This window comes from Vicia villosa, linkage group LG5, assembly GCF_029867415.1.
Source record: "Vicia villosa cultivar HV-30 ecotype Madison, WI linkage group LG5, Vvil1.0, whole genome shotgun sequence".
NCBI lineage: Eukaryota > Viridiplantae > Streptophyta > Magnoliopsida > Fabales > Fabaceae > Vicia > Vicia villosa.
In genome coordinates this window covers 96,343,259-96,367,585 of record NC_081184.1, presented here as the reverse complement: position 1 = coordinate 96,367,585, position 24,327 = coordinate 96,343,259, and the positions used below count along the sequence as shown (strand labels likewise).

At 33.0% G+C, this 24,327-nt stretch overlaps 1 protein-coding gene across 1 annotated transcript; it reads right to left on the bottom strand.

Moving 5' to 3' along the window:
* Positions 1–11,334: 11,334 nt before the first annotated feature.
* Positions 11,335–13,039, bottom strand: LOC131606896 (heavy metal-associated isoprenylated plant protein 3-like). The gene is made up of 5 exons (XM_058878987.1): positions 12,900–13,039; positions 12,572–12,806; positions 12,266–12,489; positions 12,084–12,168; positions 11,335–12,003 (listed from the first exon to the last, which is right to left on the bottom strand). Exons 1-5 carry the CDS (start codon positions 12,903–12,905, stop codon positions 11,558–11,560), a joined length of 996 nt encoding a protein of 331 aa, XP_058734970.1. The 5' UTR covers positions 12,906–13,039; the 3' UTR covers positions 11,335–11,557.
* Between the last annotated feature and the right edge of the window lie 11,288 nt (positions 13,040–24,327).

The window sequence follows — 24,327 nt, the reverse complement described above, 5'->3', positions numbered from 1 at the left end:
AGAAAATAAAAAAGATAAATAATTAATTTAATTTCTCTTGAGCCTTGATATTCTTTGAATTCTTGATAGACCCTGAAAATTGCAATGAAAATAATAGGGCTAAGTGTAGGCGGAATTCTTTATCATTTGAAAATAAACTCTAATTTAGATTATATAGGGTAAAAATAAATAATATTTAAAATTATTAAATAAGGACTTAGCTTTATTATTGGCATGACGCGTAATCGGAGAATCTTGATTAATCCTGAAAATTTGAACAAAGAAAGAAAAAGGTTAGTGCATTGACCGATCTAAACCTTAATTGATTACAAATCCTGAAAGTTTACAAACCCTAGAAGGTTTGTTAAGAAAACTTATTGTGACCTACAAGGTTTGTAAGGCTAAAAGATGCATTAGTGGACAACACCTACCAATAGCAGTGATCATGATAAAATCAGGGTTTTAAGGCGTAGGGTTTAATTAGCCTAAAAAAAATAATTATTTTTAATATTATATAAAAAATCGAGTTTTCGATTAAAAATAAATACATATAAAAGTATTATAAAAACTAAATTATTATATAAATAAAGATAAGTGAACACAAAAAGAATTATAAAAGTAGTTATATAATAATAATAATAATAATAATAAATAATAATAATAACAATAATAATAATAATAATAATAATAATAATAATAATAATAATAATAATAATAATAAAAAGAAAAGAAAAATTAGGTTTAGAAAACTTAGCTGGCTGGGGCGCTGATCTGGTGTGATGCTCCATTGAGGGTGCATGGTTGTCCTTCGTCTTCATAAGCGTTAGATCTGGCTTTGCTGAAGATCTGATGGTGACGATTGAAGGTGCATCATGGTCTCACATATGAGCGTGGCATTGAATCTGTAACAAAGAAAATTCAAAGAAAAATTAATAGCACGCCTGGGTTCGAACCCAGGACTTGTCACTGAATAGTAGTCTCTTATTTACCAACTGCGCTAGGACTTTTTCTTGTTAGCCAATTAACTTGAACAAAATAAATATTAAACAATGAAGTAATGGCATAAGTCAAAAAAGAACGCGCATGGGCCCCACTTCCCCTGAACGGACGAATCAGAAAAGGGAGAGAGTTATTGGACTCTTTGACCGTCCAGTAGAATGAAGAGAGAGTTTGGAAAGTCTGACCGGCCATTAACATTAATCCACGCGTGCAGCCTTTAGTCAATGGTACTGTTCATCTTCTTCTCAAATTCACCGTGAGAATTTGCTACGAAAATGCTTGGACTTAGCTACGAATTTTCTCATAGCTATACCTGCGAATATTACAAACTCAAGACAACGCGTTAGATCAGAAACATGAACACCCAGATTCACTAACTAAGGCGTTACGAACTCATTGGTGGTACTGGTTGGGTCGGAGATGGAGCGTATCATAGCACACGAAGAACGAGTTCTTCCTTGCCCTAACAATGGTGTAGCTTGTTCCCGGCTTCAAAGCTTCATACCAGTGGTTCTGATAGCTTCTAAATATCATCATGAACTCCAATATATGGTTAACTTACATTGAAACACGATAAAACATGATTTACAAAAATTCAAGAACAAGAACAAATGTGAACAATATGATATACGTATCCATGCATGATCAGAGATTAGTAATGATGAATTCTCACCCTATATTACCTCAGAAGGGATGTAGGATGATTGTTTGATCTTGGGAGTGGCTGGAAGGATAAGAACTCGTATGCCCTAGATGTGAAAATTTTGGAATTTGCTTAACCCTAGTTCTTTGCTCTCAAATCCTATTTTTTCCGTCCCCCGCTCCTTGTATTATCATTAGATATATATTAGGAGACAATTAGGTTAAAAGAATGGGCTTGGATATTTGTGTTTTCAATCATTTGGAAATTTGATAAAATCCTTCTATTTTTGGTTCCTTCTCTTGCCAATCAAGCTTTCACGAAAATTTTAATCAATTATTTGACTTTGGGACATTGGATATGATTGGAAAATAAATCCCATGATTAAAATTAATTATCTCATATTTATATTTGATTTATTAATATTTAAATGAATGAAAATTCAAATAAATAAGATAAATATTATAAATCTAAAATAATTAATTTAAAGATCATTTTAAAGCCCATAGAAATATTTGAGGTCCATATTTTAGGTCCATTGATTCAAAAACCCAAGATTCTTCATTTTGTGCTGAGTGCATTTCCTCAAAATTGCCCAACTTGTGCAAGCTATAACTCTCTCATTTTTAATCATATGAAAGTGTTCTCATACTTTTTAGAAAGCTCAAAGAGTCCTTTAAACACTCCTTTTGGTTTCATCTCAATTGAGTTTACCATGCTCAAGTTATGAGCTTTGAGAAAAAATGACTTTTTGCGATCCTTTAGAAGGACCTGTAATGTATGAAGCCATATCTCTTAAACCATTGACCTATGAGCTCTGATTCTTGGACCATTGGATAGAGGAATGAATTCCCTTTAAAATGAGCTTTGGTGGGAATTTTTCTGATGAAGTATGAATATTTGGTGAATTTTCAAAGTTTGGTTGACTTTTTCAGTTCATGCCCAAAATAGTAGCTTTTGACTTTTGACTTCTCTGATCTTTCCTTGCATCATCATGATCAACCCTTGATCAAATGATGATTTTAGGGTTATGAGGATGTTGTTGACCAAATATCTTGAACTTTGACTGTATTTTGACTTGAAATGACTGTTTTGCCCTTGAGAGTCGACTGTTGACTTTCTAAACAATTGAGTGTCCAATTCTTTGAGATGAGCTTTGATACTTGTCATAGAGATAGTGTGAAATGTATTGAGCCATATGAGATGCTTTGGAGCCCCTGATTCACTGATTTTCCTTTGAATAAATCAAACCCTAGTTTAGAGCTTCTGTGTGGGAGACTGTGTTTTGGAGCTTTGTCTTATGATTTGGTTTTGTGTATGAAAAATAGCATGGGCAAATTTTGGGGTATGACACATTTACTAAAGAATAAAATAATTTGAATCAAACATGTTCATGGTATTAATCTTCACTTAAAAACGGTATAAACCCCAAAGAAACAAAAGTCATGCTCAAGTAAACAAGTTAAGGTATCATGGCATCAAGAGTTTATCAAGAAATTAGGTCACACAAACTTTCAACAAGACCTAAATGGTTTAAACAAGAAAGAAACATATTTTGGTTTTTTATTTAATACACTAAATAAAATAAAATCAAGACTTGATTAAATAAATAAAATATTTTTAGATTTTTTAGAAATGACACTCAAAGTTCGTTATCCTAACATATGATACTAGTGCAAACATGGGTGGCTCAAGATCTCAGTCAAGGAAGCTTATGAGATCATTACATCAATCAAACATTTCTTAAGACCTTAGGACAAGATTATCACCATCCCAAAGTAGTCAAAGTAATCTCATGATCACCTGAAAGTTGATTTATAATGATGAAAGTTCATCAAGCCTTAGTTCATACTTAATTGAACAAGATGAATCATCAAAGTTCAATTGATCTATAAAGAAAAAAAGAAAAAGAAGAAGATGGATATGGATATGGAGATGGAGGTTCAAGAACACTTTTCAACTCTTGATTTAAAATCAATTGAGTTTTCATACAAAATGGTGATGATTAAGGTACTAAATAAACAAAGCAAGAGTAAAAATGTAATAGAATTAAATAAAGAACACGCATAAGATCCTACCTATTTAAAAAGAATGAAATAACTTAAAAGAAAATAATCAAGAGAAAGAATGAAGTGTTTCTGCTTAGTTTAGTGAATGATTCATGGTCTCGTTTATGAATGAGAAAGACTTTATTTATAGGCTTTAAAAAGGGTAGTTTTAGAAATTAAGAAAAATGAGGTGCAAGCTGGTGATTTCATGTGAATTGTTTTGGAGCATTGTGGACTTTTGATAAATTCAAATAAAGGGTGTAGATTGAATGTTGTGATGATTTTTAGGGGGAAATGGAGGATAAAATCAAAGTAAGCTTAATTATCAAGCTAAAGGTACCACTTTTGTTAGTTTTTGATTAAAGAAAACTTAGTCCAACAAGTTAAAAGTACAATTTTTCCATTTTTTTCTTCTATAATGACAAATACAATTAATAAAAAAGGTTAGTATAAATGAATAAAATAATAAAAAATAAAAAAATAAAATAAAGAAGAAAATATTTTAATTTTAATTTTTTTCTGAATATAAAATGGGACCGGAAATAACAAAAAACGATATAAAAAACAAACACCAAATTAATTGGAAAAAAATAAAATGAACATATTAAAATAAACTAAATGCAACAAAGATTAATAAAAAAGACTGCAAATGATCAAAATTGAACTTTTAAAGTACTCGGTTAAATAGACACTATGTGACTGCAAACTGCACTGAAAAAATAAAGCAAACACACCAACATGATTTACATGAAACGTAGATTCATAAAGCAGACAGTTAAAGATCCAAACTCTAAATATTTTTGCTCTCTAATTTTTGCACAGTGTCGAATCTCTTTTACCGGTCTACCTGTAGAACCGAAATTTTATTCTGAAGACAGTAGAATAACTCAAAAAGACGCTTGAGGCGTTGAAAATGCATAAAAGGCAATTTCTGGTTATTTTTTACTTTAAAACGATGCAAAGGAGGATTTATGAATGAGGTGGGATCTTAGAGTCAAAAATTGAGGTATGACAGCTACCCCTATTTAATCATCTTGAGTCTTATAATATGAAAGACTTTAGTCTTCATGGTAACAATGGCGGAAGATAATTAAATACATAAGGACCCAATTTTGATCCTTCATATGCAAATGAAATGCAATGCATGGAGTTTTGGTTTTTGACTGGTATAATATGAGAAACTATTAGAGACGTTCAAGATAAAGCATAAAAAAACAATTTATCAAAGACAATCAAGAATAAAACATGAATGAATTTTGAAAAAGAATGTCAAATACGTTCACGGTAAATCATGGATGAAAACAACATCAAATACATTCAAGAGTAAAACATGAATGAATTTGGAAAGAAAATATCAACAGCGTTCAAGATAAAGCATGAACGAAACAACATCAAAGACATTCAAGAGTAAAACATGAATGAATTTGGAAAGGAAATATCAGCGACGTTCAAGATAAAGCATGGACGAAACAACATCAAAGACATTCAAGAGTAAAACATGAATGAATTTGGAAAGAAAATATTATTGAATTTCAAGATAAAGCATGAACGAAACAGCATCAAAGACATTCAAGAGTAAAACATGAATGAACAACATCAAAGAAAATCAAGATAAAGCATCATTGATCTATGAAAACCTTCCCAAAGACATTCAGGAGTAAAGCGTGAAAGAATTTGGAAGAAGAAAGATCGAGAACATCCAGGAGAAGCCATGGATAGAAGAAAATAGGCTCTTAGAAGAAATAACAGAACATCAGACAGATAGTAATTGTAAGGATGATCAAAAGTTTGATAAATACCAAGTAAGTTGGACTTAGACCACAAGGTAAGATATTGATAGCAACAGGACCTCGAAAATATAAATGAGCATGAATTTTTTTATATGCATAATGTTGAATTATTCTATGCATGATATATGAATGATCAATGAAATGCAATTGTTTATGACAACTGAGGTAGACTCTTTTGTGAAGGAAGATTGGAACACTAATTCCTCAACACGTGGAACTTTACCAAATTTGCTTAGGAAGATGCTTGAACACACTTGTTTTACACTGGTAACTTTATCATATTTATGATCCTTTGAGAAACTATACTTGGGATTACTGAAGAAGATTGCTCCTGGTTGACATATTGTTGTAGGTTAATGATCATGGCTTCAGTTGAACTGTTGTTGTGGATGAATTGATCATGGCTTTAGTTTTTGAAATGACTGTTGGGAAGGCTTGCCCCAGTATGAGTCTTGAAGAGATCATTTGATCAACAAACCTTGAAATGAACATCTTGAGCAAAAATACCTTGAAGTAACATGCCTCTAATTTGATCACTGACCAAGTTTCTCGACTATTTGAATTTCCTGAAAGATGAGTGCTTACTTGTAAATAAAGTGTTCATTCAAAAATGATAACTTAAATGTAATGCTCAAGCAACGTTTGAAATCAAAATAATTATTGTAATGATGTTATTGATGTATAGAAAATGGATCACTGGTCAAAACACAATGGTTTAAACATTGAAAGATAAAGCAAGGGTGTGATAGAAAACAAACGATTTGCAAAAATATTTAGGAGTCTGTTTACGCAACCTTGTTGTAGTATGATTTTAAAATAAACCTTGCTTCAATTATGTCTTTTGAGGGTTGTAATGTGGCTGGTTCACAGTTACAGAAACAAAGGATATAAGGCTCAAAATTTAATTGTAACCCACCTATTCTTCGTGATGATCTTCGGTCCTAAGCTAAGTTAATTCAACTTATGCATTCAGGTTCTAAGAGGCTTCTGGAATTGCATATGTAGTAATGATGATGGCTCACAGGTCAAGGGAATTCTTGAGATGGAAGTCACTTCTTTCTCTTGATAGTCACAATATTTTGTTTTTTGAGGAATTTATTCACTTTTCTTTTGACTGGTTTTTCTTTTTGATATCCCTAACTTTTTCCTAAACTGTTTCATTTGAAATTATAGTTAGCGGGATGCCCCAGTTTTGCCTAAGTCTCTTTCATAGGTCTTGACTTAGCAGACGTTTGCTTTTATTTTTTGAAGACAGATAGTGACTTCCTAGCTTAATGATTGATGAAAACCATCCTGGCTTTTGATTTGTAAAACATCTTCGACACTTCTTTGATGTGTGCGAAGGAAAACTTGTAGTTGCAACCTTTATTGAAAGGTATACTGAATGATTTTCTTGAAATTGAATGTACAATAGAATTAAATGAGAACTACCCTGCCCCAGGTTTAAAATTAAGGGTTTTTTCGTATAGAAAGAAACGTCGGTAAAGTTTTATTTGAAAGTATACCATTTAGCAATTTAGGTATTTCGTTTTCATCATTCTCCCTCTAATCTTTGCATAAGTACAAGTTTGGTAAAGAAAGTGAATGAGAGATATATTTTGGGTTTTGAAAGAAAAACCATAAAGATGTGCACAATGGATGCAAATGGATTGATTCAAATTTGTAATGCTCATTTCATTAAAATTAACATTAAAAAACAAACAAAGTTCCATGCAGCACACAATACAAAACAAGGAAATTGCAAACAGAAAGAAACAAGTCCTAGTGACTAATCAGCAACAAGGAGGATATGTCTTGTCTGAAACACTGGATTTATGAGGGTAACTCTGACTTGCTCTGTCTTCAGCCACTTTGTTTTGGAAATAGATTACTGACAAAATAGAGACCAACGCACGATATTTTTCCACTCTATTTTTCAAAGAGAATCATTTTCCAAGTCATGGCCAGCAATGTACAAGATAAATTGCATTAAGAGTAAAGTTAGTACAATATACAATTAGTGTTAATGATTAATATTTGGGACCAATGTAGCTTCAAGGAAGCGTTTCAATGTATGTATCCTTATATGTTTTAAGAAATGACACTTGAAGTAATCAAAGTAATCTCATGACCACCTTAAAGTAGATTTGAAATGATGAAAGTTCATCAAGCCTTAATCCATACTTAATTGAACAAGATGAATCATCAAAGTCCAATTGATCCAAAAAGAAAAATAGAAAAAGAAGAAGATGGAGATGGAGGTTCAAGAACACTTTTCAACTCTTGATTTAAAATCAATTGAGTTTTCATACAAAATAGTGATGATTAAGGTATTAAATAAAAAGAGCAAGAGTAATAATGTAATAGAATTAAATAAAGAACAAGCATAAGAGCCTACCTATTTAATAAGAATGAAATAACTTAAAATAAAATATTCAAGAGAAAGAATGAAGAGTTTCAGCTTAGTTTAGTGAATGATTCATGGTCTCATTTGTGAATGAGAAAGACTTTATTTATAGGCTATAAAAAGAGTAGTTTTAGGAATTAAGAAAAATGAGGTGCAAGTTGGTGATTCCATGTGAATGGTTTTGGAACATTGTGGACCTTTGATAAATTCAAATAAATGGTGTAGATTCAATGTTGTGATGAGTTTTAGAGGAAAAAATGGATAATAAAATCAAAGTAAGCTTAATTAACAAGCTAAAGGTACAACTTTTGTTAGCTTTATATAAAAATAAACTTAGTCCAACAAGTTAAAAGTACAACATTTTCATGTTTTTTCTGCTATAATGACAAATACAACTAATAAAAAATGTTAGTATAAATAAAAGATTAAAATAAAATTAAGAAGAAAATATTTTAATTTTAATTTTTTATGAATAAAAAATGGGACCGAAAATAACAAAAAACGATAAAAAACAAACACCTAATTAATCAGAAAAAAATAAAATAAACTACACGCAACAAAGATTAATAAAAAAGACTACAAATGATCAAAATTTAACTTTTAAAATACCCGGTTAAACAGACACTAATGAAAAAAATATGACTACAAACTGCACCGAAAAATAAAACGAACACACCAACATGATCTACGTGAAACGTAGATTCATAAAGTAGACATTTAAAGATCAAAACTCTAAATATTTTTCTTTCTAATTTTCGCACAATGTCGAATCGCTTTTACCGGTCAACCTGTAGACCCAAACTTTTATTCTGAAGACAATAGAATAATTCAAAAATACGTTTGAGGCATTGAAAATGCATGAAATGCGATTTTCGATTTTTTTTTACTTTAAAACGATGCAAAGGCGGATTTGTAAATGGGGTGAGATCTCAGGGTAAAAAATTGGGCTATGACAGATACCCCTATTTAATTATCTCGAGCCAAATAACATGAAAGACTTTAGTCTTCATGGTATCAATGGCGAAAGGTAATTCAATACATAAGGACCCAATTATTGTCCTTCATATGCAAATGAAAAATAATGCATAGACTTTTTGTTTTTGCCTGGTATAATATGAAATAGACTCGATTCTCTGTGGGGAATATAGCGCCACGAGAGATAAACTATTGCTGGAGAAACTAGGAAAAGAAACAAGAACTCCGCAAGAGAATAAAAGGAAATCAAGATGAAACATGATTTAACTTTGAAGAGAAAATATTAGAGACGTTCAAGATAAAGCATGAACGAAACAATTTATCAAAGACAATCAAGAGTAAAACATGAATGAATTTGGAAAAAAAGTATCAGAGACGTTCAAGATAAAGCCTGAACGAAACAACATCAAAGACATTCAAGAGTAAAATGTGAATGAATTTGAAAAGGAAATATCAGCGACGTTCAAAATAAAGCACGAACGAAATAACATCAATGACATTCAAGAGTAAAACATGAATGAATTTGAAAAGGAAATATCAGCGACGTTCAAGATAAAGCATGAACGAAACAACATCAAAGACATTCAAAAGTAAAAAATGAATGAATTTGAAAAGAAAATATTAGTGGGGAGAGGAGCTGTCAGGATTCCCCCATTGACTTGGCCCGAGACTATGAGGAATCCATATTTATTAGCGAAATTATTCCCAAAATTACAAGAAACAACATGATCATCTCCGAGCTTCTAAATCTTATACAAAATGAAATTTGGTTGCCATAGGACAAACCAACTCAATTATCCTCTCATCTTGTCGTAGAGATAGGTGTAGACCCAACTCTAACTGAAGCATTCAGATAGTTAAACATCTGAACTGAAACAATGTCACCGTAATCTCTCTAGCCGAAGTATTGGTAAAATGTGTTAGTTCAAAATCGATAATAGCTGCAATTAATCTTATCATCTAAGATTCTCAGGAATTCGTGTCTAATATGGAAGACTCAAATTATTAAGTTATTTATGTTATGTTAATCGTAGATTTAATTAAGTTGTTTATAGTTTAGTTAAGCTATCAAAAATTGTTGGTTGTAGAACATGGTTGGGGCATCTCCCAATTCAGCCAAACATAACTTATGTAATTCCTCTAATTTCTGTCATCTAATATACTGTTTTGCTGTAAAAAAAAAAAAAACAATTCCTAGTAACTCAATAAAATTCATACCATAGGCCAAACATTTAGCCCTAGTACCCTAGTGAAATTCCACTCACAAGGCAAGTACTAGCATAACCGTGGGGTCATTGGAATTAAAGAAGAAATGGCCAAGTTGGAAAGGGTAGGTGAAGAAAATCAGTTAACATATAGGACAAAAATTAAAGGTGTTGGAAAGGACGGATTTGAAACCCACTAACGAATGCACAATGACTCTGGTCGATGCAGAATACAAATTAGTATAAAAATGGTACCAAACCAAAGGACAGAGAAGAAACTTGCAAAGAATAAGCCTAGTGAGTAATGAGTACACCAACATACAACACATTGATTGGATGAATTCACAATACAACACACCTAATAACGACACTCAATGCCCAAATATTTTTCTTTCATTTATTCTTAGGAACATTGTCAGCAACTTCCTTCCTCAAGTTCAAGAACAAATTGGTGGGAAGACATCAACAATACCAAACCAAAACTAAAATTATAATTATAGATTCCTGGGTTTCAAAAACCAATTGTAGCCACGCATATCGTAATTTACAAAGCACGACTCTATTATGGATACCGCAACATTATACGGACACAGACACTCTGACATCTATATATCATAAATCTAGTACATCGACACCGTTATATATATCATAGGATATAAGTTTCAATTATTCATCCAATATCAAAAGAATTAAAAATATTCTAATCAAAATTAATATCTTTAATTTTTCATTATAACATTATTTCTATACAAGTTTAACATTTTTAATCGTGTATGAGATTTGTCTAAAAAATTATAAAGTATATCGAGGAAAACAAAAATATATTTTTTTTAAAGAGAACTTGTATGAAATATCGGGCATATGTTGAATATATGTTATATGAGTGTCATATAGATATCAGATAAGATACCAATTCAAAATATGTCGAAGTAAAAAAAACAAATTTTTTGGGAAGCATGTCTGACTTTTTTAACACTTGTTTGACTTTTCCAACACATGTCGTACGAGTGTCGGTGCACATGTCGAGTGTCGGTGCACATGTCAGATACCATATCATGCCTACTTATAGAGGTGCACATGTTAGATACCATACCATGCCTACTTATAGAGGTTTATGTGCTTCATAAGCCGTAACATTGGTTATAATCATTGTAATGTAAATTAGCCACAATTTATTCTTTAATATAAAAACAACCCGATGATTTCGTCATCTTGGTCCATTTTTTAAGAAGCTAATAGATTCATTATTAATAATATAAAATTACTCATGTAAGCTAACAAAAGAAAATTCATAAATTGGAGAGTATTTCCATATGATGTCAACTGTATTCTTTAAATTTAGTTTCAACAAAACTTTTCATTACATAGCACAAAACATTATAAAAGAAAAAGAATAAAAACGACTCTAGTTACTCACTGACTACCCTCTTTTTTCCCTGCCTCATGGAATCACCAAAAGACTAGTTATCATCATTCATCACCATCCATCATATTGAATTGAATGAAATTAAGTTCTGACATAATGACAACTCACATCACATGACATTGCAAGCATTAGGATTCTCATCACTGAACATTTGTGGTGGTTGAGTATGCATATGATTATGTAACAGATTTAGGTAAACTTGTTCATTATACCCCTCCACATTTCCATTTCCATAACCATAATATCCAAAGGGTTGTTGAATCATATACTCCATTTTCATAACTTCTCCCCCTTCATTCTTATTCTCTCCACCTTCTCCTCCATCACCACCACCACCTCCACCACCCTTGTTCTTTTTCTTCCCTCCTCCTCCACCTCCACCTCCACCTCCTTCCTTCTCACCACCACCACCACCTTCCTTGTCTTTCTTAGGAGGTACAACCTCAACTTTCCTCTTAAGCTTCTCTTGCAAATTCTCAACCAACTTTTTCACATCCATTGTACCCTTCACAGTCACAGTATCCTTCTCCTTGTCTACTCCCATTTCAAGCACTCCTACATTCATCAAAATAGCATTTCTTAAAATCAAATTCACCAGAAAAAAAAACATAAAACCTCAACAAAAAAAAACTCACCTTTAGTTTTCAACACAATCTTCCCAATTTTATCAACGCATCCTTGACAGTGCAGCAACATTTTCAACACAGAAGTTGTAACCGACTGTTACATTTAATTAAACATAAATCAAATTAGAATCATCAAAATAACAGTTACAGAAAATAAAAATGATTGATGAACACAAAACCAAAAACAGAACCTCTTTCTCATTGGTTTTTTTCTCGTCGGTTTTCTTTTTCTCATCGGAATTGTTTTTATTGTTTGTTTCCGTTTCCTTCTTGTTCTCTTTCTTTGGCTGTGGAGAAATGAGTTCCACTTTCTTCTTTATCTTCTCCGCGAGATTATCTCTCACTTTCACAGGGTCAACTTTTCCGACGACCGTTACTTTTCCGGTCTCACTCTCTGCTTTCACCGCCTCCACACCTTGAAAACGTACAAAAACCTTAGATCAGGTTTTGTCTTAATGGTAGCAGAAAAAACAGAGTATAAGAAAAAAAAATGAAACCTTTGATGGAACGAAGGTGTTTGATGATTTTGGAAGCGCAACCGTCACAATGCATTGAGACTTTCAACACCGTGTTGTTATTGTTAGTGTTGTTATTGTTGTTGTTGTTATTGTTACTGTTGTTGTTTTCTCCATTTTCTTTTCCTCCTCCTCCATTGTTGTTGTTGTTTTCTCCATTTTCCTTGGTTGCTCCATTGTTATTGTTGTTTTGTCCATTTCCCTTATTTTTCTTTTTCTGTAAAAAAAAAAAGAGTAAGCATTTTATTATTACACAAAAAAAACAGGAACAGAAAGAAAAAGAAAGTGATAGTGAATGTGTAATGATTACCGCCATTGTTGGAGGAAGAAGAAAGAGAGTGATTTAGAATAGTGATTTGTTTTTGTAACTGCTATTGTGTGAGTGTGTGTGAGTAACGCTTATAGTACATAAATAGTGGCAAAAGATGAACATGCTGCGTGTATTTCTTGTGTGGAAAACAAATGGGACCCACACGCATTAAGTAGTGTTAACTTTTTTTTTTTCTTTCATCTTTGTTCAAAAGCATCTTTGGTCTAATAAAAATGTTAACAAATGTCATAAAGTTTAATATTAAAAACTCATCATTGAAATCTTATTTAATGCAATTTTATTTTTGTTTTTAAGTTTGGCATGTGTTGTTAGGATATAATTAATAAGAAAAATGGTTTAATGTATTTTAAGTTTGTGATTATGTTGATTTGACCAAAGAGCAAGAAACTTCTTGGCTCTTGTAGTTAGGTAAAAAATAAGGGTGTTTTGTTGTGTTCTTCTTCTTCTTCTCATCTACCGTCTAACTTCAATTGGATTGGACCTCCATGGGCATGTTTGGTTTATTTGTAGATATGGCCAAATTGTTTCTATCTTTTGCTTTTTCTTGCTTTTTTGAGAGATGCTTCCCTCTATGGTTCTTAGAAGTTTCACCCAAAAAAAGTGTGCTAATTTAGTTCCTTTTTGAATTAACCGACTTGTAATGTGTAAAACATTTAAAAAAATGGGAACATTTTACATATTCGAAGTTGGTAATTCATGAGAAAAAAATATTTCACTAATATTGAATTGAATAAATTGTGTTTTTCGAACGATTTTTAGTTTTATTCATATGATTATTTTTAGGATATTTTGAAATTTTCATTGTCTTTAGGTATCGAAATTAGATTTTTTTTATTTAAATAATTTAATTTTTTAAATTAATTCTTTTAAATAACCCACTTTCCTAATTAATTTATAAAGTAATCAACTTAAAAAAAAATGGAACGTAGAGTTATTGTCAGATGAATTGACGATTGCCTTAATGCCTTTAAAAATAAAGAGAGAAAGAGTTGGCGTCAATTCATCTGACGCCTCAGTGTATTTTTTAATTAAAACAATAAATTATATAAAGAAATGAATAAAAAATATTAATATTTAATTTAAATATAATTACATACGATAATATTTTTAACACTTATAATGACGATCGAGTTAGTCATACATGCCACCGGTTTCACACCATTACCAGATTCCTTAATAAGTTCTTGCATTTATAAGTAGTCTTGTGTATACGATACGCGCTGCCGTAACTGAGTTTGTGACCCATGCCGATGTAGTTGGGTTGTGTTGATGGGGTTACTAGAGACGGCATGGTTGAATGAATGACGACACTGGTGTGAATGATTCGTTGAAGAAAGGAAAAAACGGTTGTTATGGTGTTTGATAGATATATTTTTGTTGCATGTTTCAATGTTGTAATGTTTGGGCGTTTTGGCCGTGGTAGGAGGAAGTGTTGGTGTTATATGTACCTTGAGTGTTTCGGATATGGTAGGATGATGTGTTGGTGGAATATGGATGAGTGTTTTGATGATAAGCATCTTGTTGGTGGTGGTATTGGGTATGCTCTTGGTTTTGTGGTTAGGTGGCTGGCATGTATTGGTTGTGGATTTGAGTGTTTATGGGTCGGTAATTTTGTTGGGTAGGGAGTTGTGAGTAAGTGGTCTAATAATTTTGTGACTGGTTAGACTTTGAAGTTTCTTGTGTTTAAGTGGTTTGGTGTGAGTCGTATAAATACTTATATTTGGTGAAAAACTCAATCGTAACCGATGTGTACCAAGTCATATAATTATTAGTTTTTCTAGATTCGGTTGGCATGATAGTGTCCGTTAAGACTCGTTGACAACAATGCCTCCATTTACGACACTCAACTTTAGCGAAGTCTTTCCAATCGTTAAAGGCTCATTGTTCATTAATTTTACAATGATGGCATTGTACGAGGCACGTCGGGGATCTGGGAATTGTTGATGCATGTCGAACTGCAGTTTCACACGATCACTATGGTGCATATCCATAATGATAAGCCTAATGATCGGTGTGTACGTCGTCCAAACAGTTGCATCTTCTTCGTTGATTTCATGATAATGTTTCAGTCCTAAATATGACCTCCAAATAAACTGTAGAGGAAAAGTAAATTAGATTATTAAATGGTAATATTAAAAATAAATTATTATGAAATGTTTAGTTTAGTGGCAATGCATAGTTTGGTGTTAAGTGATCCAAGAGATTTCGATATTGAGTGATGTAGTGTCTAGGACAACTGTTGTAACTCATTCCACGAGCTGACAACCTAAACCATCTAAAAATTAAAATAAATTATTTAGAAATAATAATGGTTATAGTAAGTAAATGGAAATAATGTTATTAACTTACTTTTGTGCTTAGGGGAATGTAAAGTTGTTGTTAATGGGCGTTAGGGACAATAATCTAAACCAACCCCCATGCTTAGAGCAAAATGGCGCATCCATAAAATGTAGATGTGCCTTTATTTACGCTTTTACACAAAGAGCTACAGAGATATGACAAATAGGCCGAACCTTAACTATATGTTCCTATTTTATCTATGTTTCTTAATAAGGGTAAATACATAACATGCATACTATAACCAAAACCTTCGGGAAATAATAATTGTTGGATTTTCCGTCTTACTTGCGGTTTGCCCCTAGTCACCTTAATTATGGAACTTTTGCTAGCCTTAATTGCAGCCCTAACACCTTAATTGTGTTGGCTTTGAAGGGGTGGATTTAGTTCCATATTGCTTAGAGATATGGCATGTGTTGTGTTTATAAGTGGGGGCACTCCTCACCTTACAAGCCGGTTTTGTAGGGATGAGTTAGGCCCAACCCAAATTTTGAGATGGTATCAGAGTCTATCATAGATCCATTGTTGGACTTCCGGCATCGTCCATGCTTCGGGCTCATTGAGGCCCAAGCGTGAGGGGTGTGTTGGATTTTTCGCCTTACTTGCAGTCTTCCCCTAGTCACCTTAATTGCAGCACTTTGGCTAGCCTTAATTGCAGCCCCCAACACCTTAATTATGATTCAAAGTGGGGAATCGGCAAAACTTGGTCTAAATTAGTTTCAAGGACACCTGAGTTGGGAAAGTATGGTATGTCCTCAAAGAATGTGACATATGCAAACGTGTAGAAACAACATATAGAGGGAGAGTGTAACACCCTTCTAAACCCTCGTGACAATTATTAAAATAATTAGAGTAAGAACATGCAACCAAGGGTGCCACAATTCATTTTAAACCAAACATGTGTCAACTGTCATGCATTATTAGAAACGACTCATCAAATAAACAACATAATGTTTAACACAGCGGAAAGTACGCATCACCGTATAAAAGTAATTGATCAAAATCAAAACCATCAAATAGAGTACGTAAATTAAACTCTAAACTAAATCGTTCCCAGTGTTACACTATCAGAGCATGACTAACACGACACCAACTAATGGATGAGCTCTACAAGTTATCCTCACCGAGCTATGAGCCACTACTCCTTAATATGAAAATATCAACATGTAAGGGTGAGTCTCATTCGCAATTAATCAACGTTATAAATTCACAAATAACAAGATATCATGCATATTATCCACTCAATTGAATATATTCAGGTTTACAATAATAATGCACCAAACACATCAATTAAATCAATTACACCAAGTTATAACATTGAACATCTTCCATTCATGTTATAACCATACATACATCCTAATGCAAAAGCAACTACATGCATGTGGTACCATACATGGGCTAAACCCATCCGACTGATCTATTCATCGCCAAGATACAGCCCAACCGGTATAAATTCCACACAATGGGAGTTATGCCCACTATTTGATCCACAACATCACCGGGATCCATCACCAAAATGCGTATGAATGAATGCACACATATAACATACTTATAACATCATCGATCCGATGCACCGCATCGTCTCACCATAACTCACCATTTTCATCACCGATAAAGTATGTACATGTTATCAGCATCATTCAAAACAATCACACCTCATTCCAAAAATCATTACAATTGCAACACAATCATATCATAACCATATTATCACATTATAATCATGTTGTCACAACATCACCACTGGATCACAATGAACAATGTCATCACCATTAACTTACCGAAAGCAACATCGAACGATATATTCAGTTTCAACACCATCCACAATTATATCATATATAATTCACACCACATATAACGTCAAATCACAGTTATATCATTACAACATCACCACATTGTCACATTAACTAAATCATGCACACAATGTACAAAACACGCCATAAACGAAATAAATCAAGCTTTTCAAAATAAAATCGGGTCACTGCCTGTTAAACCATTTTATTAGTTAGAGTACTCAATTACCTTCCCAACGCACAAAATGACGACCAAAATAGACTTACGGTTTGAAAGTTATGAATTTTAGAAAATAAATTTTTTTTCAAAAGCTCTAGTGGTAACCGGTTACCATAATTGAGTAACCCGTTACCCTGTTCAAAAATGCACTTTCTAGACCTCTGTTTGACTGGGTAACCGGTTACCATAACTGGGTAACCCGTTACCCCATTCAAAACTGCATTTTCTACACCTCTATGTGACTGGGTAACCGGTTACCATAACTGGGTATCTCGTTACCCTGCACCCAGAATAAAAAATTCTGCAGCTTCCTGCTGCTACGAAATTCACCCCTTTTACCCAAAATTCCATCTTTCAAAATAACAGAAAATCATCCAAAAAGCATATGAATTATACATATACGTAACACAACAATTATAAACGCATCATTGCATCAATTTCTCCAATTCTAATCCATTTAGGGATTAATTTCCATGACCAATTCTAGAACTTCCATGAACAATTCTACCCCAAAATCTAACATATCCCAATCGAATCAACAACATACAAATCAATCCTACTACTCATGAATACATAATAGAGGTTAATCAGAAGAGTCTCCCCTTACCTTAGAGCTTGGTTTGGTTCTTCCCCTTTCTGTGCTCTTCACCTCTTTCACGTTCTTCTCCTTTCTCCAAATGTGCTCTTTCTCTTCTATTTTTCTAATTTCCTCTATTTTCCTTCTTTTATGAAAAATAGACCAAACTTTAGTAAAAGGCCTAACAAAAAACACCCTCTCTTTACAAACCACAACTCTGGCCCAATAACATTATTTCGCAATTTTTCCCAATAATCCAATTAAATACCGAATTTCCAAATAATTAATTTAAATTTCAATTAAATTAATAAATGGAAAATATGGGATGTTACAGAGAGTAACATCGATATCCCTTTTGAACGCGGGAGTAGCCCAGGAAACATTTGATAGCACAAACAGACATTTTATCATTACCTGGGGACAAATCATGAACAAGACAAGTACATCCGAAGACACGAGGGGTTAAACATATAAGGGATTTGTAGGGTGCACTAGGGAATGAGGAAACTGATCATTTAACACAAAGGATAACATTCGGTTAATTAAATACCTGGGAGTAAGAACAACATTACCCAAAAACTTTAGAGGTATATTGGCATTTAGCAAAAGGGTACGAGCACTGTCAACAATGTGTCTATGTTTTCTTTCAGCAACACCATTTTGTTGAGGCGTATGGGGACAACTTGGTCGATGAGCGATGCCTTTGGACTGCAGGAAAGAGTTAAACAATCAGAAAAATATTCTTTTGCATTGTCACTGCGTAAAATGCGAATTGTTTTTCCAAACTGTGTCGAGATTTCAAAATAAAAATTCATTAAAATATTGAACAACTCAGAACGATCTTTCAATAAAAACATCCAAGTACATCTTGAGAAATCATAAAAAAAGTAACATAATACTTGTTCCTGTAGAACACTTTTGATTACCTCCTGGAAGAAGATTCCGGCAAGGTCACACAGGAGTCTGTGGTGTTAGCTTTAGGGATTTGAGCAGCACAGCTGATGCGAGCTCGAGAAAATATACGTCTTTCTTATTCCTCACATGGGAGCCCTATTTATAGCTGCTGGAGCTATAATTACCCTCATTAATAGAGTAACCATGGATTCCATCCATAATGAGAGAATCACCGTAACTCCCGCTGTTTTGGGTTAAAGAACTGTAACATCCATAACTGCGGGGCCTTCTGGTATGCGGTCGGTAGTTACATCCGGCTTGGGTGGAATATTAAAAAGAAACCTTAAAGACTAGAGCAAATCTCACATAGGAAATTTAGATAACAAAATTGAAGAGACCAAAAAATAAAATCAATGAGATGGACAAGAATGATGAATTGTCAATTCTATCTCTAGAAGATATTTCATCTAAAAGAGAAGTTTCAGTTGAATTGTTTGATCTTTCAAAAATGAAGGCTAGTATTTTATGGCGAAATTCTAGAAAAAAAGGCTAAAAGAAGGAGACACGAATACAAGATTCTTTCATAGGTGTGTGGTAAATAGAAGGAAAATCAATGAGATTACATGTTTGGAGACTCAAGATGCAAATCTAGAAGGAGTTCAGGAGGTAAAACAGGAAGTTTTTTTAGCATTTTTCCAAGATGCTCCGAAGCAACAATGAAAGCAGACTAATCCTAAGGGATGTTGAGTACAAAAGAATTGAGGCGAATGATAATGCTTGCCTAAAAAATGTCTTTTCTGAGGAAGAAATTCGAAGGGCAGTATGGGATTGTGATAGTTCTAAGAGTCCTGGTCCAGACGACATTAACTTTGGGTTCATCAAAGAATTTTGGGAGGTTTTGAAAGGTGGCTTTTGTAGGCTTATTGGAGAATTTCATTCAAACAGTAGGCTGGTTTAAGGAGTGAATAATTCCTTGATAACCCTAATTCCTAAGTCTGAGAACCCGACGAAATTGACCAACTTCCAGCCAATTTCGTTAATAGTATGTATGCATAAGGTTCTAGCTAAGATGCTTGCTAACAGATTGAGGAAAGTAGTCTATAAGGTCATTTCCGAAACCTAATTTGCTTTTCTTGAGGGCATCAAATATTGGACTGCATTCTTATTGCTAATGAAGTGGTAGATGATGCTAAGAGAAGAGGTAAAAAAGCATTCGATTCGGTGGATTAGAGTTTTCTTGACTACGTCATGGAGAGAATGGGATTCAATGAAAAATGGAGAGGTTGGATATTTGAGTGTTTGCATACCACTTCAATCTCAATTTTAGTAAATGGAAGTCCCACCAAAGAATTTTGGTCGGCAAAGGTTTGAGGTAAGGAGATCCATTGTCTCTATTACTATTCCTTTTAGTTGCCGAAGGTTTCAATCTTATGATGGTAAAAAGTGTTCAAGTGAATTGTTTTGAAGGATATCATATTGGGAATGATGAGGTGAGTGTGTCACACATTCAACATGTTGACGACACAATTGTATTGGGGAGCAGAAGCTGGAAGAACATATGGGAGATTAAGGCAATATTACAATTATTCGAACTAGTGTCTGGTCTTAAAGTTAATTTCCATAAAAGCTCATTAGTAGGTGTGAACATTAACTAGTCTTGGTTAGATGAGGAAGCAGGGTTGCTGAACTGCAGAGTTGGTGCTTTACCTTTCAAATATCTAAGGCTCCCTATTGGTTGCAATCATCGGAGGGTGGGTGAATGGAAACCGGTGGTAGACGCAATTAGGAACAGGCTGACGTCGTGGAACAGTAACCATCTCTCAATTGGTGGACGTATAATTCTCTTGAAATTCGTCTTGTATGCTCTCCCAGTCTATTATCTTTCCTTCTTCAGGGCTCCGGAAAGTATTGTATCTAAACTTGAATCTCTCTTAAAAAAATTTTATGGGGTGGTTGAGTAGAGAGAAAAAAATTCAATTGGGTCCAGTGAGACAAGGTATGTAGAGATAAGAAAGAGGGGGGTTGGGTTTAAAAAACATAAAGGCCTTCAATTTAGCTTTATTAGGCAAGTGAAGAGGGAGGATCATTAACGAAAAAAGATAAGTTATGGGTTAAAATATTAGAGTCTAAGTATAAGATAAATGGTACAGGTTCATATAGTATCGACAATCTTACTTAACTTTGGTGGAGAGACATCCAATCGATTGATAATGGGGTTGGGGGCTTTAAGTCACTTTGGTTTGATGAAAACATGTCCAAAGAAGTCAGAAACGGAGTGGATTCTTTGTTTTGGCATGACTGTTGGTTAGGAGGAAATAGGATGTAAGACGTTTACCCAAATCTTTTCTCATTAGTTGTAGATAAGAATGCATCCGTGAGCGATTTGATTAGGAGTGATATAGGTGGTTGGGAGTGGATCGTGAACTGGACTAGTCCTTTGGAGTTGGGTAATAATAACTAGAAAATTTTATTAGAGATATGGTAGGAAAAATCAAATTGAAGGAAAATGTCAAGGATAGGTGGAGGTGGTCCAATAACAAATATTCGATCAAAGAAGCTTACTCATCAATCTTGAATATTTCAGCTTTAAGTAATAATGAGGATAAGGATTGTGCAATTGCTTGGTACAATCTATCCCCTCTTAAGGTGTCGACATTTGTGTGGAGACTTTTACTGAATAAAATTCCGACTAGGGATAATCTAATCAAAAGAGACATCTTAGTTGCATCTCAAAATTCATGTTCTTTCGGCTGCGGAAAGGAAGTGAATGTTGCTCACATTTTCTTCGAATTTCCGATAGCCTCGTTTACATGGAGCGAGGTCCTAAGATGGCTAAATCTATCCACTGTCCTTCACAATGGTGTTTTGTAAAATTTATATCACTTTCGCGGGCTATTTAGTGGTGGAAAAATCGTTTCAGAGATGACTACCGTAATTTGGTTCACGTGTGTTTGGTCACTGTGGGGGAATCGAAATGAGAAGATCTTCATGAATATTGGTAGAGAAAAATCAGCAATCTTTAAAGATATTCAATTGCTATCTTGGAAGTGGATCAAGAGTAGGGTGGTCGATTTCAACTACGACCTCAACCACTGGATAGCATATCCAAAAGAGTGTATCATGGGAAGCTCTAACTGACTTCTTGGGATCTTGTCGGAAGTAATACTATTCAATAACAGCATCTCCATTTCTAATGTTGATGATCTGTCTTATTTCGAGCATTCGACAGTAACTGGGCGTTTGTTAATTTGTTGTCTGCTGTTGTTGGTCATTTATGAGGGTGATGGTATGAGGTGCTTTGGTTTGGCAGAAGTTGTGTTCTACTGCAAGTTAAGGCGATTGATGTGGTCCTGCTGCTTTTCATTTTTTTAACCGGAAACAGGCTACTGTAGGCTTGGATGTGTGGATTTATTCTTGTTGTGGTGATGCGTATCCGCTGGCTAATCAGGCAGGATCTGGTTTCTGTGTCGCTTCATTTCATTATGGGTTTTATGTTGTTATATTTGTGCAGATTATGGATAATTGTTATTGAAGATTGGTGCATTGAGTATGCCTTATGGCATTTTCCCCTAGTTATGAGTTATATGCAGTTTTCTTCCCATTTGCTTATTCTTTATAATTGATCTTTATGTAGTTACTATGGGGCTGACAGTTTGGTTGTGAACTGGTGTAATGTTTGCACATCTTGTGCTTTATTCTGTTAATGCATTTAGATTTAGAAAAAAAAACTATGATTTATAAATTTTATGGTCTATCAATAAACAAATAAAGAGAAACAATAATCCTTTCATAAAAAGTAGCAATAATAAGTCATTAAAAATAATGATTTATTCAAAAGACAAACAATGTTTTTATGTGATATCATTACTAAAATCAAGTGTTCAATTAAGCAAGGTAAATAGACAAAAACAATATATCAATATATTCAAGAGATATTTAATAATCGTTCTAATTTTCAAAGGGTGTCTTGCAATTTAATAAGTTCTACAAAGTATTTAATTGAAGCACATAGAGCATTTAACTCTTCATATTATATAAAGTAATAGAATTGTTGTGTTTGTTTGATGCAAGTAAAATATGACTACAATTTTCAAATTTGTTTATGTTATGGTCATTTCACTTTCTCTATTTCTTGTTGCAACTCATGCCAAAGGTAATCTTTTTTTTCACCATTTTCAAATGTTTCCTTCTTGAATTATACATAATCTTTTTATCACTTTTAATAAAAATCTTTTATTCTTGTTTCACATTTTAGGTCTCAATTGTACTATTACACTCCAATGTTTTACTACTCATTGTTACCTTCATGGAAAACCATTATGTGTGGATGGTCACTGTTTGTGCGTTTAAAAGTTAAGTCAAAGACAATTCTATATTTTCTATTATAATTGTATTTTAATGTCATAGTGAATGTTGTTAAAATAATCATTTCTCTTACACTTTTAGCTATATTCTTTGATCTTTTGAATCAATTGCAGGACAAATATTGAAATAGAAAAATTGAAATAAGTGGAAAATTGTTTATTGTCTTTCTAAAAGTACTTTAAATACAGTATATGATTTTCTCTTGAGAATCACGTGTTCAAAAAATTATGTGTATGTTTTTTGTACCAAAAAAAAATTATGTGTATGTTTTATATAGCCCTCTAAACAATCTCATATTTTGACTCATCGATTCTTTAATACTTCATTTTAATATAAGTTTCGAGACAAGCATTCATTTGTATCCCCTATTCAATATTCAATTACCAAATATATTTTCACAATCTTTACAACATAAAAGGATTGTTAGATAGATATTTATGGAAATAGGTAAAATTATACCAGAGTAATTTTTTTTTAAAATAGAATTTTTTAATATGATCTTCTTCAATTCAAAAAACTAGTCTTTGCAATTGTACGTAGAGGATATTCGGTTTCTAAAAAAAAAAAGACAAAATACAATTATCCTTTAGATATTTCATTTTTTGTCACAAAAGCATAATAATCAGTCACTATTAACTTTAGCATCCGAAGTACAAATCAACTTTTTTAAGTTGTAAAAATATCGGTTACTATTATTTCATATCGAATTGGGTCAAGGAAATTTAGCAATTAAAAAAGTGACCACCATAACAAATGAAAATGTGACTAACTTCAATGACATTGAGTGGGTGATTTTAGTGACAAATTTGAACAAATTTCCATTTTTCTTCTTCTTAAATTGTCACTGGAGAAGTAAATATTTAACATTATTCCAGTCACTAAATTACAATAAAAACATTAATATATATTTTAGTGAAGACTCATTCCGAACGTTACAAAAACTACCGAGTTTAGAATAATTCCAAAAAAAACAAATAAATTTAATCTCTTATAAAGTTAAACTGGATCAGACTAATCCTTTTGTCAATATTTTTCTCAAATCAGATTTTTCTCAATTTAATTATGGTTGGACTATCATGTGTATTATTATGCAAAGTGTATTATTTACACTTTAGTTATATGACGCACTTTGATAGATATAGTTGTGGGTTTGGATGCAAAATAGTGTTGAATCATGAGTGATGAAGGTCATGTCAGGACGAGTCCTTTGTTGGTAGAAGAGTA

Bases quoted from the DNA above. Each gene is read 5' to 3' on its own strand.
- LOC131606896 (XM_058878987.1), bottom strand. The intron at 12,169-12,265 runs GTTCTGTTTTTG...TAAATGTAACAG, and splicing joins AAAAAACCAATGAGAAAGAG to TCGGTTACAACTTCTGTGTT. The intron at 12,004-12,083 runs GTGAGTTTTTTT...TGATGAATGTAG, and splicing joins GATTGTGTTGAAAACTAAAG to GAGTGCTTGAAATGGGAGTA.